Below are 19070 nucleotides of genomic sequence, written 5' to 3'. Positions count from 1 at the left end.
ATGTCCATTTCTATTATTTACCCATACTCAGGTATGCGGCGGGAAACCCAGTTTTCCCACCCACCTGAGCTGTTTAAACTCAGCACAGCCCACCTGTATGAATCAACCTATGACCTTTGGTTACAGTACAGGGCCGAATTCCTGTGTCCAATAAACTGTAGGATTGTAGGGACTAGGAGATTGCATTGTGTGTGAGGCATAAATAGGCAGACCGACCACATCCAGCTCTCACTCTCTCATCAACGGTTATCTGCTGATAATCGGGAGCTGGATATCGAGGCGCAGGCGATCATACCCTTTGTGCGTAAGTTCTCTCCATAATCATTGTCTTTCTGCGAGCCAATATCTCTCTTTCTCTCTCTCTCTCTATCTCTCTCTCTCCTCTTTTCTCTTAAATACTTCGTAGTATTATAGTATTGTATTGTATTGTGTTAGACCAGGATAGCATTGTAGTTTATCCCTTAGTTAGGTGTTTGGTTAGGAAGTCTTTGTTATATTGTAGTGTATCATTTGTACTGTGTTACTCTTTTACAAGTATACTAGATATAATACAGATAATAGGCTTTGGAACCCTAAATCAGTATCAGTGTATTTACTATAGTGTTAAGTGTTCATTTGAGCGTCGGTGACGCTCAAACAGCTTTGTAGGTAGTCAGGTTACACAAGGTTGCATTTACACCCTGTACTCACATTAAGGTATTCTGTGTGTTTCATCGGTATAAGGTTTAATATCAAGGTATAGTGTTGTGAGCGTCTGCATCGCTGGTGACCTCCTCGTGGTCTCGAGCGTATGCTACGCCATAGCGAATCTTTCCCCTAGACATAACCAATAACGTGTCCTGTGATCACTGGGCCGTGAGCGAACGTGACGCTTGAGCGTCTCGCCTACGGCTGAGCGATCGTTACGCAAATAGCGTACAATTACGGTACTTCTTAAGTAAACAGCGTACAGTGTTCTTAGCTTCATAAAGGGTTGATTATACGACAAAGGAATTTAGCATTGTCAATTGGGGGCTCGTCCTCTACTATTGACAATGCTAAATTCCTTTGTCGTATAATCAACCCTTTATGAAGCTAAGAACACTGTACGCTGTTTACTTAAGAAGTACCGTAATTGTACGCTATTTGCGTAACGATCGCTCAGCCGTAGGCGAGACGCTCAAGCGTCACGTTCGCTCACGGCCCAGTGATCACAGGACACGTTATTGGTTATGTCTAGGGGAAAGATTCGCTATGGCGTAGCATACGCTCGAGACCACGAGGAGGTCACCAGCGATGCAGACGCTCACAACACTATACCTTGATATTAAACCTTATACCGATGAAACACACAGAATACCTTAATGTGAGTACAGGGTGTAAATGCAACCTTGTGTAACCTGACTACCTACAAAGCTGTTTGAGCGTCACCGACGCTCAAATGAACACTTAACACTATAGTAAATACACTGATACTGATTTAGGGTTCCAAAGCCTATTATCTGTATTATATCTAGTATACTTGTAAAAGAGTAACACAGTACAAATGATACACTACAATATAACAAAGACTTCCTAACCAAACACCTAACTAAGGGATAAACTACAATGCTATCCTGGTCTAACACAATACAATACAATACTATAATACTACGAAGTATTTAAGAGAAAAGAGGAGAGAGAGAGATAGAGAGAGAGAGAGAAAGAGAGATATTGGCTCGCAGAAAGACAATGATTATGGAGAGAACTTACGCACAAAGGGTATGATCGCCTGCGCCTCGATATCCAGCTCCCGATTATCAGCAGATAACCGTTGATGAGAGAGTGAGAGCTGGATGTGGTCGGTCTGCCTATTTATGCCTCACACACAATGCAATCTCCTAGTCCCTACAATCCTACAGTTTATTGGACACAGGAATTCGGCCCTGTACTGTAACCAAAGGTCATAGGTTGATTCATACAGGTGGGCTGTGCTGAGTTTAAACAGCTCAGGTGGGTGGGAAAACTGGGTTTCCCGCCGCATACCTGAGTATGGGTAAATAATAGAAATGGACATAAACTTCTTATGTCCATAACTATTCGCACGAGCGATTAATACGCTCCAAACCAACACCGGAATATTGCTAATTAAATACTCTTCCGATGGATACCAAACACTGCTGTATGACTCCTGTTAGACCCTTCGTGCAATACAAAGAGGGATTCCTCCGCTCAGGGACATTCTATCTAAACCAAACTTACAGAAACTATTGAGGGGAACATGATCTATAAACTACATTAATTGTGAACTTTTGTAACGAATGAGTCGCACGCTACGATCACATAAACTCTACCGTAAATGCGCATACTGCGCGTGCGAGTGCACGCTATTGCGGGTATGCGCTTCCACGGGAGAGCGTACGCGTGCGCAGCACGGACCAGTGTGCGGTGCAAATATGGCAGTGTGCATTAAGACATTTTTCTGACTTCGACAGTCCACCCTTTGGCAGTCAATAATAACTGCCACAAAATATTTAAGGAGAAAAATGTAAGTCAGGGGTTAATTGATTTCCATGGTGGGGTAAGGAAGAAGAGAGGAGTAGGTGTGAAAAGGGTATGACCTAGTGAGAGAGTAGGAGCATGTGTGTATGAGTCCATGTTTGGAGGGTCATGTATCATCGTGCCGTACGTGTGGTAAATCAAGCTTCGAGGTATTGCGAAGTATACATTTGAATTCCTTCTTATCCTGTGGTACAGGTCTGTGGATGGGCTGTCAAACTCTACCGAGCTCATTTCGGCTGTGGTTGTAACACAATGGGGATGCACATTTTAGTTGATGATACATGAATTGGGGGGGTATGTGGTTGCTGCTATCTGTGCCTGTATTCCCTATCGACTATGTGTGTTATTACTTGAGGGTTGCAGAGATGAAGATAAAGAACACTTACGAAAAATGCAATGATATTCTATGTCAGGTTAATGTACGTTCGTCGATTGAGGTCTTGATTGGTGTCGGTTGATTGGAGTCTTCTTCTTTGTGCTTTTGCTCATAAATCGTGAGTAAAGCAAACAACGTCCATGGATTTACAAAAAATGTTGGGCTGGCGTGATTTTAAAGTTCCTAGGGAAACTGGGGTACCCATGGCATTGTCCATCAAAATCTTGTATATCAGGTCGTCTGCCCTTCTTCTTTCCATCTTTCCGTTGTCGGCCCCTTGGCTCATCAAATCCTTCGTTTACGTGGGTCTTTGTACCTCGGAGGAAAACATAGAAATGGGTGAAAGACGGACCGTATACTCATTACATCATTACGTCATGGTTTCTAGCATTGGGTCATAAATCAAATCCAGGTTAATTACAGTTTCCTCACTCCTTAAGCTCATCACTTTTGTACTTTGTTTGCACCTCATTAAAGCCTGCCCGCATCTAAATATCAATCCAATAGATATAACGACACCCAAGATACATAGGAGAAACTTTCCAACATCCATTATGACTCCTTGAGCCCAGTCTCCTAAACCGGAGAACCAATTTCGCGGGTTCAACCATGACACCCAACCAGTCAGCTCATTACCTACAGCAGCAAGGGTGAGATTGTGTTTTCGACGAAATTCCCACTTTAATTGCAGAATATCGTCCATCTTTTGGTCTATGACCTCTACCGGATCCTCGGTGCTATTTGTGATATACGTGCAACACTTTATACCGTACTGTGTTGCCAAAGTAACACAATATCCGCCTGTTACCGCTGTAAGGTAATTAAGAACCATCCTATGCTGAACTAGTTCTGTTTTGTAAGCTTGAAGTTCTCTTCCAGTGTATCTAAACGTGTCATCATACATTTCAGTGATATTATCTAACAAATTGGCGAGTGCGGAAATGTATCTATAATTCATCACACCTCGAGCGGTACGAGTGAAATCTAACGCTACCAGAACCTGAATCCCGGTGGATTCATGGATAAGATCAGAGGCCGGATGCTCTAACCTTTCTGACAGTTGTCTTTTAACAAGGTGCTCGTAGTGAGTGTGAGTATAAGGAGCTTGGGCACCACGGTGTATGTCTTTCATTTTGTCATGTGTAACAGTCATCACTTCAGGCAATACTTTTCCAATATAACACAATCCTTCAGAGTTTGGGGCAAGCCACTTGTACGCCTTTCTCCCGCATATGAAATATGCATCATCGGGGAGAACATAAGGGACGGAGAAGGACATGACCATGTTACAAACCTTCCAGGTGAAATCTCCTGACCCTAATTCTTCCATCTGCCTAATGCACGTATCAGTTTGTACGATATGTGCACAGTATCCTGGTGATACCTTTCCAACTTTAGTAATCCTATTTCCTAAGGTATATCGATACCGGAAAGATTTTCCTCTACTGGCTATGTGGCGTACGAGCTCTGTATCTGTAGGCATTCTATCTGCTCTGTGTGAAAAGGTCATGGTAAGGTTGCTCCATGACACTTCCCAATTTCCCGGTTTTCTGGGATTGGAGATGTTAAAACATATGAGGGACCTATCCACATGGTACTGGTGGAGCTTCAAACTAGGAGGGCTGGAGATATTAAACCTCCGGTCCACCGGTCTCCCACCACTTAGCTCAAGTACCTCCCCTAACGTTAAAGGAAATGGTACTAGCCCTGATTTGCTGTGACCCTGAGGTACTTGAGAGCATACCCAACAATCTGTTTGGTTCAACACGTTACCCACTAGAGAGTGATAGTCACTCAATGGATGCCGGTCCATATGGATATTAAAACTAGATTGGCATTTCTTTATGCATCCATCTTCAACCAGATTATCACATAGCCTACAGATACAATTTTCCTCAGCTAACAATCCATCACAATTTCTTCTATCGGATCGTTTTCTGATACTCGCCTTTGCTTGTTGGCTTGGTTGATCTTGGAAAACTACGCCTCCATCATCATAATCGGAACCCATTCCAGAACCTCTTTCGACCTCTATGGTACTCTCGCCGGAACAGACTGCTCTGGTCAACATCATGGTTAACATCAAAATCCATGTCACAGTCTCTTGGGGCAAGTCCATCTTACAGGAGGAGAAAAGAAGAAATTTGTAAAGGGGGTATAAGAAAATCAGTTTGAGGGGGAGAGAACTCGTTACGATAATAAGTTCTCTCGTTTTGTTGTTCTTCTTGTTCTGCTGTCCTCTCAAAGGTGCTGTCTCTCAGTCTTCCAAACGAACATTCTGGTGATGCAATATTCCTTCCTAACCGACGATCTTTCTGTAAGGAGCAAAAATCTGGCATTACCATTGGTTAACACTTAGGGGTGACATACCATCTTTAAATCATGGAAACATGAGTGAGAAGAGAGAGGAAAACAAGAACAAAAGAGAGAATAATTCATATGCATATATATATTACATAACCCGACAATAACCATCAATAGGAAAAGAGAAACAAAGCATTTTTTAAAACGTTGTCAACATTAAGAAAACATTGTTAGACTATCAGGCTGTCGTATCTACGTGTCTAATGGTCTCCTTGAGCAGTCCCTCCCCACCAGCACTTGCATTACTCCACTGTCTGTATCTGGCCAGAATACATTGTGGTGGATAGGTCATGCTGGGGTTTGGTAGACTTCTGCAAGGACCAGGCGAATATGCAATGTTTGAATTCTTACCAATAATCGTCAGAGATGGGGATAGAGAGTGAGAAAAGAGAAAAACATTTTTCACAAATACATTTACAACGTTTAACCTGGTCATTCTCATGTCTTCAGTGAATGACCTCCCACTTCATTAACCGTTACCTCAGGCTTGCCTCCATTCCTAACAATCACCTTTCCTGCCTATGTGATTCTTGATTGTGTTCCTCCGTACAAGGTACCTCTGTGTTTAATTTACAATCAGCAATGAACTTTTCAGGGTCAACCCTGGAGGGCAAACATGCCCTCAGCACTGTCCGCCACTCTTTGTTGGTGGGTTCTGTGGCGTTTCCTAGTTCTTTTATAAACCTTTGACATTTGGCTAGATTTTTCCTAGGATCAGGAAATTCAGACACAATTGATCTCAATTCGGTCCGGGACAAGAGACAGCGCATTGCACTGTCCTTGACGGGAATGATTCCCTGATCGTCAGTCTTCCCATTGGGGACTGAGATCACCCTGGCCAGATTGAGCTCAGTTCCATCATCTTGTGTTGGCCTTACAATATGGGGTACATCTGTTTGTGCGTGATATGAAACATTGTACGTACCTGTGGACACGACCTCACCTGACCCTCCGTTAGGGGGTTCGATTATTGCCTTTACCCATTTGGTCGTGTCCACCTGGATGGCTTCTGTGATGGTTGTTGGAAGAGGTGCTGACATCGTTCTGGGCTCACTGTCTTGTTTGTATTCCTGAGGGAGGTTTGACATGGGGTGCAACTGGCACAGGTTAATAGTTGTACATTCAACAGTATTACAATAATCATTGTTACATTTATTACACTTATTCTTATAATCTATATTACAGTTGCTAAGAGCGTTTTTATTGTTCCACCCTTGTGCTTTTCTCTCCGCAATCAACTCCTCTCCCGATGCCATGTCTCTCCTCTCAAGATAAGAGTCAGAAAAGTCAATAGACTCTCTTTGTAATTCACTTTCCTGTTGCCATAACTGTAAATATTCATAATGTTTATTTTGTCTCTTCGTTGGTTCAACGAGACTTATCCTCCTCCTTAAATTTTGTAACACCTCTGGACTGAAGCTACCTATTCTTGGGAACTTGTCCCTGTCTTGTACAGTCATTCTCTCCCATTCATCACATAAAGATTCGGTGTGAATTCCATATTTTTCACACATTACATATCGTGCCGACCCAACTGGTCGGTTCACAGAATCAACCTGAACCAGGGTTGATCGCCCCCTACCTGAGCAACTGGCCCCCATAGTCTGTAGGTGTTGCTTAGTCCTCCTTGGATTTTCTGTATCAAGGTTTTCAGCAAGCCTTTTCAGACAACCAAATTACTCCACAGTAGGCCGGCGGTGGCGGTTTACCGAGTACCCCACTCACTCGCCCACCTCGACCAATACGACCTGATCACACCGACGTGGTGCTGGCGTACTCGATACAGGGCCCCTATGGAACCTTCAGTTTACTGGAACATATGAGGGTTACCCGCAGGACACTTACTCTTTCCAGTAAACGTTGGGGTTGTTAGATAGTCCCTGAGTGACCAGCGAACTTCCCTTCCAAAAATAAAAAATTACACAAATCACGTCAGAATGTACAAATAGCGTTTGTGACCACTTTACTCTAATGGTATTTAGGTCAGATTACTAACTACTGCACACAATTACGTGCGGTCCAATCGTTCAGTATACGAGCACTACTTGTCATGTACTGAAAGATCAATGGAATCGATGTTTCCGGCTGCGATTCCTTCAACCAGAGCTTATGGCCTATATGGGTTCTGCACCAACACCCCAGGCGTTGTGCCACTGGACTTTTATAGCGGACCTTTTACCTTACGACCTCCTGGTCTTGTTCCTTATGACCTCCTGGTCTTGTTACCTTATGGTCCGCTATACTCTAATGCTCAAATATTATTTAACCAGAGATGCCTCCCTGGCCACCGTATATGTCACTTACACGTATGTTCCTTAACGAGTACCCGACTTTCCTTTTGGTTCCACCTTAAAGTTATATAAACTTTTGTATACAAAACACACTCACTCAACACATGTACACTTTTGTTTCTATATCTATTTCTGCGCAGAAATTGTCTTCAGGCCAAGAGTGTTACCAATTAGGAGCAGGATCTGTTAAACTAAATTTCAGATTTTCCAAAAATAGATTTGCGTTATTTACCGCGTCGCGTTATCTACCGCTGTGCGTTACTTATCGCCTTTGCGCTAATTATCGCTTTGCGCTAATTCAACTTTTCGTGACTTGGGCTACGTGGGCGTAACCAGACGCTACGTTGCGTAATGAACGCTGCGTGCGTCTGCCTTTTGGATTGCGTACGCTAGTCTTTGTTAGCGACACGTGTACGCAATGCAGAGGATCCACCGTAACACAATATATATTTTATCAATGTAGATGATCCCTGATCATCTACCGCAATCCACACTGCACACTGGCTGCCTCGTCTCTCGGACAAGCCGTGTGTTGTTCTATACTTTAACTATTACCTCTACTTATTAAATAACAGCAAATCTCCTTTTAGCCCTTTCTATCAACTATAAAATTTGGCAAACAGGAATAGTGATATACGAAAAAATGAAATAGAAATGCAGATATATGCGTGCGTACGCAAGACAAAAGAAAAATAAACAGTTTTAAAAGACACAAGCGTTTTGTTCTTACTTCCGGTTACCGGATTCCTTCAGCACTCTTCACCTAAGCGAAGCAGACGCTTATCCCGTCAGCACTATGAGACAACCTCCCACCCTTTGCTGGAGGGATAATGTCTGCTGATCTACCTAGTGCAGATGTGAAAAGGACCGGACGAGCCCGCAATTGACAATGCTAAATTCCTTTGTCGTATAATCAACCCTTTATGAAGCTAAGAACACTGTACGCTGTTTACTTAAGAAGTACCGTAATTGTACGCTATTTGCGTAACGATCGCTCAGCCGTAGGCGAGACGCTCAAGCGTCACGTTCGCTCACGGCCCAGTGATCACAGGACACGTTATTGGTTATGTCTAGGGGAAAGATTCGCTATGGCGTAGCATACGCTCGAGACCACGAGGAGGTCACCAGCGATGCAGACGCTCACAACACTATACCTTGATATTAAACCTTATACCGATGAAACACACAGAATACCTTAATGTGAGTACAGGGTGTAAATGCAACCTTGTGTAACCTGACTACCTACAAAGCTGTTTGAGCGTCACCGACGCTCAAATGAACACTTAACACTATAGTAAATACACTGATACTGATTTAGGGTTCCAAAGCCTATTATCTGTATTATATCTAGTATACTTGTAAAAGAGTAACACAGTACAAATGATACACTACAATATAACAAAGACTTCCTAACCAAACACCTAACTAAGGGATAAACTACAATGCTATCCTGGTCTAACACAATACAATACAATACTATAATACTACGAAGTATTTAAGAGAAAAGAGGAGAGAGAGAGATAGAGAGAGAGAGAGAAAGAGAGATATTGGCTCGCAGAAAGACAATGATTATGGAGAGAACTTACGCACAAAGGGTATGATCGCCTGCGCCTCGATATCCAGCTCCCGATTATCAGCAGATAACCGTTGATGAGAGAGTGAGAGCTGGATGTGGTCGGTCTGCCTATTTATGCCTCACACACAATGCAATCTCCTAGTCCCTACAATCCTACAGTTTATTGGACACAGGAATTCGGCCCTGTACTGTAACCAAAGGTCATAGGTTGATTCATACAGGTGGGCTGTGCTGAGTTTAAACAGCTCAGGTGGGTGGGAAAACTGGGTTTCCCGCCGCATACCTGAGTATGGGTAAATAATAGAAATGGACATAAACTTCTTATGTCCATAACTATTCGCACGAGCGATTAATACGCTCCAAACCAACACCGGAATATTGCTAATTAAATACTCTTCCGATGGATACCAAACACTGCTGTATGACTCCTGTTAGACCCTTCGTGCAATACAAAGAGGGATTCCTCCGCTCAGGGACATTCTATCTAAACCAAACTTACAGAAACTATTGAGGGGAACATGATCTATAAACTACATTAATTGTGAACTTTTGTAACGAATGAGTCGCACGCTACGATCACATAAACTCTACCGTAAATGCGCATACTGCGCGTGCGAGTGCACGCTATTGCGGGTATGCGCTTCCACGGGAGAGCGTACGCGTGCGCAGCACGGACCAGTGTGCGGTGCAAATATGGCAGTGTGCATTAAGACATTTTTCTGACTTCGACACTACAATTGATTGGACGACTACGCAAATCCTGGCATGGGGTTCCTCCTGTGCAGAGACATGTTTGTTTAAAGTATTGCCTGTCTGTTCTTCCTCCCCCAGGTCGTCTGGTGTTCCACCTCCTCCATATCAAGATTTCACGGATGTGTTCAGTAAAGCTTCTGCTGATATCCTTCCTCCTCATAGAGAATGGGACTGCCCGATTGATCTCGTTCCAGGGAAGGTTCCACCTCGAGGCCGAACTTATCCGTTGTCTCTGCCTGAGACGCATTCTATGGAGGAATACATTAAAGAGAACCTAGCAAAGGGGTTCATTCGACCTTCTTCTTCCCCAGCCGGCGCAGGCTTCTTTTTTGTAAAAAAGAAAGATGGTGGTCTGCGGCCGTGCATCGACTACAGAGGTTTGAACGACATTACCATCAAGAACCGTTATCCTTTACCCCTGATTACTGAGCTCTTTGACAGAGTTAGCGGAGCTACCATCTTTACAAAGCTGGACTTGCGAGGTGCATACAATCTCATCCGGATCCGTGAGGGTGACGAGTGGAAGACCGCCTTTAACACCCGTGACGGACATTATGAGTACCTCGTCATGCCCTTCGGATTGAGCAATGCTCCAGCTGTCTTCCAGCATTTTGTCAATGAGATTTTCAGAGACATTCTATACCGTCATGTCGTGGTCTATCTAGACGATATCCTCATTTTTGCCAACGATTTAGAGGAACATCGTTTTTGGGTTAAAGAGGTTCTGTCCCGTCTCCGTGTCAATCATCTCTATTGCAAATTAGAGAAATGCGTCTTTGAAGTCAAGTCCATTCCGTTTCTAGGGTACATTGTGTCCGGTTCCGGACTAGAGATGGATCCTGAGAAACTACAAGCAATTCAGAATTGGCCGGTACCCTTAACCCTCAAAGGGGTCCAGAGGTTCTTAGGGTTCGCCAATTATTACCGAAAGTTTATACGAGACTTTTCCACCATTGTGGCGCCTATTACTGCTTTCACCAAGAAGGGTGCTAACCCGTCCAAGTGGTCTGAAGAAGCCATGCAAGCTTTTCATCTTTTAAAACAGAGGTTCATCTCTGCGCCTGTCCTGAAACAGCCTGACATCGACTCTCCTTTCATCCTAGAGGTGGATGCCTCCTCCGTTGGAGTAGGAGCGGTGTTATCTCAGAGGGCTAAAGATGGCCATTTACATCCTTGCAGTTTCTTCTCCCGGAAGTTCTCCCCAGCTGAGCGCAACTATGCCATTGGCGACCAGGAGTTGCTAGCCATCAAGCTCGCTCTAGAAGAGTGGAGGTATCTGTTGGAGGGAGCTTCTCATTTAATCACCATACTTACAGACCACAAGAACCTTTTATACCTGAAGGGCGCACAATGTCTCAACCCTCGTCAGGCCAGATGGGCACTTTTCTTTTCCAGGTTCGACTTTAAACTCCAGTTCTGTCCGGGCTCTCAGAATCGCAAGGCCGATGCCCTTTCCCGCTCATGGGAGCAAGAAAATGAGTCAGAGTCTTCAGACAAGCATCCTATTATAAATCCGTTGGCATTCTCCACGGTAGGGATGGACTCTACGCCCCCATCAGGGAAAAGTTTTGTGAAGCCGATGCTAAGGAAGAAGCTCATGCATTGGGCCCATGCTTCCTGTTTTGCCGGACATACAGGTATCCAAAAAACCCTGGAGTTTATCTCTAGGTCCTATTGGTGGCCAACTCTGAAAAAGGACGTCTTGGAGTTTATTGCATCTTGCCCAAAGTGTGCCCAACATAAAGTATCCCGCCAGTCGCCTGCGGGGCAACTGGTTCCACTATCCGTTCCCCGTCGACCATGGACCCACTTGTCGATGGATTTCATTACAGACTTACCCATGTGCAACAAGTTCAATACCATCTGGGTGGTAGTTGACCGGTTCACCAAGATGGCACACTTCATTCCTCTCACCGGTCTTCCGTCAGCTTCCAAGTTGGCTCAAGTATTCATACAAGAGATCTTCCGACTCCACGGTCTTCCTGAAGAAATTATCTCAGATCGAGGAGTTCAATTCACAGCCAAATTCTGGCGAAGTTTATGTCAAGTCCTCCAAGTCAAGCTAAAGTTTTCCACGGCTTACCATCCTCAGACCAATGGTCAAACCGAGAGGGTGAATCAGGACTTGGAGGCCTTCCTCCGCATCTATGTGTCCTCCTCTCAAGATGACTGGGTTCAATTACTTCCCTGGGCCGAGTTCTGTCATAACAACCAGTATCATTCTTCATCTGCTTCAACACCATTCTTCACAAACTTTGGATTCCACCCTAAAGTTCCTGAGTTCCAACCGCTTACAGCAACTTCTGTTCCCGCAGTGGATATCACCTTGCATCAGTTTGCCAATATCTGGAAGAGCGTACGATCAGCTCTGCTCAAGGCATCGTTCAGGTACAAGAAGTTTGCGGATAAGAAGCGTCGAGCAGTTCCTGCTCTCAAGGTGGGTGATCGGGTATGGTTATCCACGAAGAATTTGAGGTTAAGAGTTCCCAGTATGAAGTTTGCACCTCGCTATATCGGTCCTTTCAAGATTAAACAAGTCATCAATCCTGTTGCTTACAGACTCCAGTTGCCTCCCTTCTTAAAAATACCCAGGACATTCCATGTTTCCCTGTTGAAACCGCTGATCTTGAATCGGTTTCATTCCTCACTTCCTCCAACTCCGAAAGTCCAAACTCAACAAGGCGTTGAGTATGAAGTGGCCAAGATCCTGGACTCACGTCACCGTTACGGTCAACTACAATATCTTATTGACTGGAAGGGTTATGGTCCTGAGGAACGTTCATGGACCAATGCTTCTGATGTCCATGCTCCTGCCTTGGTCCGGAGATTCCATTCCAAGTTTCCTCAAAAGCCAAAGAAGTGTCCTGGGGCCACTCCTAAAGGGGGGGGTGCTGTCACGATCCGGGTATCTGGACGCCATTTCTTACCCATCAGATGCCTCCTAAGGCTGGCTCAGCGCTCCAGGACCGGATCCCATCTGTTATCCTAATGTTCACATTCCTGCATCCTCTCCTGTCTCTCTGAGACGCTGTCACAGTAACGCCTTATTACATCTGGCATGGCGTCTCCCGCGGCCTCCGCCGCCGTCCCTGAGCTTCTGCATGCAGAGTGTCAGAGTGGCGATTACGTCAGCCGCGGCCTCCGCTGTGTCCGCGTGGTTGGATGTGCACTTGTCAGCCTAGCGTCTCCTGTCTCCAGTGGCCGGCGCCGCCATTACTGTTTTCATTACCACATGGATTACAAACCAAACTTCCCTCCAAGTGTCTGCATGGGCGCAGCCATCTTGGATTCTGTCAGCTGATCATTTCCTCCAATCTGTTGTCAGTATTGTTAATCTGCATAATTGCCTAGCCAATCCCTTCCTTGCTGCAGGTATAAATACACTGTGCCTGAGCAAGGAAGGCGTCAGTGCTTTGGTTGTCAAACCTAGTTCCTGTTTGTCTCTCTCCTGTGATTGTCTTCCAGGTTCCAGCTCCTGTCTCAAGACTTCCACCATAGAGACCCGCACCAGCATTCCACCTGCGGTGTAGCCTGACTCTCCAATCCATTGTGGATTCATCTGTTTCCAGCTACAACATTACCTGCTTCCAGCTCAGCTTCCAGCAGAGTACAGCTTCCCTTAAAGGGCCGGTGTCCTTTCTACACTTTACCACTCTCCACCGGTATTATTATTTCTCCGCTCTCAAGTTCTACATTTCAGTTCATATTTCATCGCTCCCAAGTTCATTTACTATTTAACTGGTTCCAGCCAGTATCCACTCCGTGCTAACAACAGTCTGGTTCCAGCCAGTATCCACAGCAGCTGTTTTACCTTCAGCAACCCAGCTTTTCCTGGAACACCAGCTGGCACAATCCTGGGTTATCTCCATTGCTACAGTCGGGCCTGGTAAGGACTTTCCATCTAGAAGATCATAATAACTATCTCACACTACCAGTGCCCTGTGGCTCCTGCCATCCTGTAGTACCCAGAAACTGTATTTATTATTTGCTGACTTTTACGTTTTCTTTTACTGCTGCTGTGTTGCGGAGTTGTCATAATAAACATCATTGACTTTTATCTAAGTTGTCGTGGTCACGCCTTCGGGCAGTTATTATTCATGTTACTTACATGTCCAGGGGTCTGATACAACCTCCCAGGTTCCGGTACATCTCAGCCCCTACAACTGAGGCTGCCTCCCGTCAGCTCAGGCCCTCAGTTGTGACAGCCGTGAGTAAAATACCAAACTTTTTAGCAAATTTACTTGGCGCAGGCGCACTGCGAACGTTGCTCATGCGCAGTTTGCAACTAATCGCACCGATGCGAAGAAAAATAACGAGCGAACAACTCGGAATGAGGGCCAATATACAAGTGTTATATATCCAGTTAATCAGCAGAGTCTCCTTGTGCGTCCTAGTCTCAAAAAATACCCTAGAAGTGTGGGGAGGGAATTCACAGAGCAGGGCCGGCGTCCCCTACCCTTCATTCTTCGCAGAACTTACCCCTCCGATGTACAGGATGTGCATTTCCTGGATGTCTGTGGTATCAGCCTTAATTGGTTTTCCTCTGTCCACCAGGCACCCATGCTGTGTTTGTGAGCGTCTCTACTCGTACGGTCAGTGCAGAGACCGGCGGTCCCCCAGGCACCCATCCTGACATTGTTACTTTTAATTTAAACGCCATATTTCTCTTATGAACTTGAATTGGACATTTGTTTTTGTTTGCTTGATGATGACTCCAAATAAATCTATGTCTTTGTGTTATTTTGATTGTTCAATTGTCACATCTATTGCACCTAAATAAACCTTGTCACACACATACCCATTCCATATACATTTATAGATCACTGAACTTAGGGCCTAATTCAGATCTGATCGCAGCAGCAAATTTGTTAGCTAATAGACAAAACCTTGGGGGTAATGCAGAGTTGATTGCAGCAGCAAATTTGTTAGCAGTTGGGCAAAACCAGGGCCCTCATTCCGAGTTGTTCCCTCGTTATTTTTTTTTCGCACCGGAGCGATTAGCCGCTAATGCGCATGCGCAATGTTCGCAGTGCGTCTGCGCCAAGTAAATTTGCTACTAAGTTTGGTATTTTACTCACGGCTTAACGAAGAAATTTCTTCGTTCTGGTGATCGGAGTGTGATTGACAGGAAGTGGGTGTTTCTGGGCGGAAACTGGCCGTTTTATGGGTGTGTGCGAAAAAACGCTGCCGTTTCTGGGAAAAACGCGGGAGTGTCTGAAGAAACGGGGGAGTGTCTGAGTGAGCGCTGGGTGTGTTTGTGACGTCAAACCAGGAACGAAACTGACTGAACTGATCGCAGTGGCAGAGTAAGTCTCGAGCTACTCAGAAACTGCAAAGAAATTTCTATTCACAAATCTGCTAATCTTGCATTCACAATTCTGCTATGCTAAGATTCACTCCCAGTTGGCGGCGGCTTAGCGTGTGCAATGCTGCTATAAGCAGCTAGCGAGCGAACAACTCGGAATGAGGGCCCATGTGCACTGCAGGTGTGACAGATATAACGTGCAGAGAGAGTTATACCCCTTTCACACCGCAGCTTTAACCCGGTAAATTGACGATTTTTCAGCCTTCCTAAACGGTTCTAGCTGCGATGTGAAAGGGCCACATTGAATTTACCGTTTTCAAAATACTGGTATTTTGAAACGGTTAAAAAGCAGGGTCCTACCCGGTTCAGAACCGTTTCACTGTGCAGTGTGAAAGGCTCTGAAACGGTATTTCCAAGCCACAGGAGGTGATAGGCTGTCTCCATGTGTGATGTCACCAGGCAGAAGCAGGAAGCTGGAGGAAAAACACATCAGACACATGATAGTGGGTTTAGAAGTGTTTTCTTACTGCAAATATATTATACAATGGCAACTTGGAGTGATGAGGAGGTTAGGGAGCTGCTAAGGATCAGAGGGGATGAGGAAATCTGTAGACAAATAACTGGGACAGTCAAGGATGCACTCATATATAAAAACATGGTTAAAATGCTTCAAGCTGCTGGGTTCCATCGTACGACTATCCAAATTATTAATAATTAATTCATTAATAATTATTAGTAATGTGTGGGCCAGAAAAGTCCATTTACAATGACAACCACTGTTTTGTATGGGTGAAACGGGTTCAGTGTGAAAGGTACCAAAACGGTAATGAAATGGTAATATACTGGTTACAACATGCGATGTGAAGGGGGTTTAACTGCTCAGACCCATTTTAAGAACCGTTTAAAGAACCGTTTCAAAAGCAGGTTTTGCGATGTGAAAGCAGCATATGATTTGGGTGGGTTATATTGTTTCTGTGCAGGGTAAATACTGGCTGCTTTATTTGTACACTGCAATTTAGATTTCAGTTTGAACACACCCCACCCAAATCTAACTCTCTCTGATACTAGATACATGATACTAAAACAGATATTGGGCCTAATTCAGTAAGGATTATAAATTCTGCTAATTAGCAGAATTTGCAATCCTCTGGAAGGCCGCCCAGCATGCTGACCCCTGCGCCCTCGTTCAACAAGCAGAAATTGCGAACACATCGCAATTTCTCCTTATTAGCAGAAACTGAGGATGGCTTCTGCTGGCGCAGCTTAGCTGCGCCCGCAGGAAGCCCGCTGCCATGTTCTCAATCGCAGGGGCTGTGTGTGATGTCACGCAGCCGCTGTTATCACGCCCCCGTTCGCGCTGCAACTGCCCCCGTTTGGCCGCCTCCTCCCCCGCAAAGCCCCTCTCCCCCGCCCCGCGACTGCCTCTGCCTGATTGACAGGCAGAGGCGATCGCATTTTCTGCTGTCCCCCGCAGAAAATGTGGGCGCATGTGCAGAAAGGGCGCTGCGAATGCGCCCGCATCTCTTTCTCCTTATTTGCGGTTGGATCGCACACTGCAATCCAACCTGAATCAGGCCCATAGTACCTAACCACTGGTAAAAGATAAGACAAAATAAGCACTGAGTTTATTGCATCTATATATTTAAACTAAAAAAGTCCCCGATGAACCTATCCTTCAGTAGCTGTCAAATGGGTTTTGTCATGGGACAACTGGAAGCATGGGAGACTTGTTCATGTTATAGTGTAACAGTGCTCTATACCTGTATACAGTTTACATGAATTTTACATGCTTCTGTAATTTTCCTGGAAATTGAAGAGAAATATTGTAAGTTATGAGTCAAACACCCATGTCTTATAATACTGTTCTATCTGTTACGTGACATTTTCATGGTTCATATGTGTGTCACTTATTAACCAGTTCCTGACATGTTTTCAACCTTTCACTGTTTAATGCTCTCTTTATCATTCTGACTCAGACACCACTTCACCTTGCTGTAATCACTGATCATCCAGACCTTGTGGCTCTCCTTCTGGAACACGGATCCTCACCCCAGATTCCTGATCGGAATGGACAGACGTGTGTTCATTTGGCATGTGAATATGGAAGTATGGGCAGCCTGGAGGTCCTGATGAGAGCTGGAACTAGGAATCTGGAAGCCACTAACTACCAAGGTGTGAGACTAGGATATTAAGTTTAATCCAACTTTTGTTAGAACCCGTAGAAAGTAATAAGACAGCACTTTTCAATAGTCCTGTTTGCACTACTCTGTCTTGTTTAGTTGTTAGTAACATGACACCCCTTTTTTCCATGAACTTCACCCACTCTGACTATTACGGTGAAGTCACAAGGAAAGTTTCCACCCATTTGTATTGTATGACCATGACCTATGTAATCGTCATGTAACTTTAACCTTTTTTGAGTGCCACTGGCACCTCACATAAGTAACATTGGACCTTTAACAACTCTGCCAAAAGGATTAACTGACTTTGCAATATAGATATATGGTCATAAAAACAAGTGTGTGTGTGTGTGTGTGTGTGTGTGTGTGTGTGTGTGTGTGTGTGTGTGTGTGTGTGTGTGTGTGTGTAAGACACATAAAACATCTGGCATATGCACATTGTGTCAGTGTTCAGCAAGACAACTGATGTATTCTATCTCTAATTATGCTGCTTATAATGCATTGGTATGTTTAGATTGTATCATAGGCAGGAGAGGCGATCACGAGACTGCCTGTCGAGATCCCGGCGGTCACAATGCCGATGCCGGAATCACATCAGGCGGTGAAATGCCGACGCCGGAATACTGGCGCCATAAGTTTTTCTCCCTCTGTGGGTGTCCACGACACCCATAAAGGGAGAATATAACCTATGGCGAGCGCAGCGAGCCAACGTGCCCATAGCATGGCGAGCGCAGAAAGCCCAAGGGGCTTTCTAGCGCTCGCACCGCTGCCAGTATACTGGTGGCCGGGATTCCACTGTCGGGATCATGACAGCCGGAATCCCGGCTGCTGGCAAAACGTATATGTATTCCATAGGCCGCTCCATATCATTTACGTTCCCTTTTTTTCTTTCAGGTATGACTGCTCTACATGTGGCAGTCAGCACAGGACGTAGGGATATCACTCTGTGTTTGCTGGAGCATGGAGCTGGCGTTAATGCCGTGGTATGATGCCCTAAGGGGTACTGAGCCCCAAAGTGATTTTGTTTTTCAATATTTTATTTGACAATCTGTAAAAAAAAAAAAAAAAAGAAACATCATAGTACGTATTTTTCCTATCTCTTAGTACTTATCAGTGAGGAAGCAGATTGCTGCAGGCTCTTATCAGCATCAATCTCCTGGTCTATCTTAACAGGATTCATTTCCCTGCTTTCACAGAGCTGCCATATGATTTAAACTGTTCACACCTAGCATTAACCTGTACCTATCGGAAGTATAAAATAATTATGACCATGCTGGAACTTGTTGTTCCACAACAGCTTAAGAACAACTTATTGACCTAGCAATGGTGTTACTACCATAAAGCTTTACCATCTAATTGTAGTCTTTATTACAGGACATAAAGAGTGGTCAGAGTCCTATTTTCCAGGCTGTGGAGAGCGGCTCTGATGCGCTAGTGTCTCTTCTTCTTCAGGTGTGTACTGTCTTGGTTACCTTCAGCAAAAGTTGTACTCTGTAAACCAGCTATTAACATCCCTACAGTAGCTGAAGCCAGTGGTCTTTAAATGCATTGTGTTAATTTAAATCCTCAACTGAAAAATAGATTATTAACAATCATTCCAAATTAGAAAATATGGAGTATCACTGCAATGGAAATCTCTATTAGGAATATATTTACTAAAGCGTCTAAAAATGGAAAAGAAAAAAAAATGCTATTGCCCATAGCA

At 44.6% G+C, this 19070-nt stretch overlaps 1 protein-coding gene across 1 annotated transcript in view; it reads left to right on the top strand.

Moving 5' to 3' along the window:
- Positions 1 to 19070, top strand: part of LOC134966273 (B-cell lymphoma 3 protein homolog) — a 171004-nt gene that overhangs the window by 132174 nt on the left and 19760 nt on the right. The window contains exons 4-6 of the mRNA XM_063942878.1: positions 17162 to 17357; positions 18260 to 18348; positions 18740 to 18817. Coding sequence (XP_063798948.1) covers positions 17162 to 17357; positions 18260 to 18348; positions 18740 to 18817 — 363 coding nt within the window. The remainder of the gene's footprint in view (positions 1 to 17161; positions 17358 to 18259; positions 18349 to 18739; positions 18818 to 19070) is intronic.

Source organism: Pseudophryne corroboree, chromosome 10 (genome assembly GCF_028390025.1).
Source record: "Pseudophryne corroboree isolate aPseCor3 chromosome 10, aPseCor3.hap2, whole genome shotgun sequence".
NCBI classification, from domain to species: domain Eukaryota; kingdom Metazoa; phylum Chordata; class Amphibia; order Anura; family Myobatrachidae; genus Pseudophryne; species Pseudophryne corroboree.
Note: the sequence above shows the minus strand (reverse complement) of the source record. Positions and strands in the feature narration are given on the sequence as shown.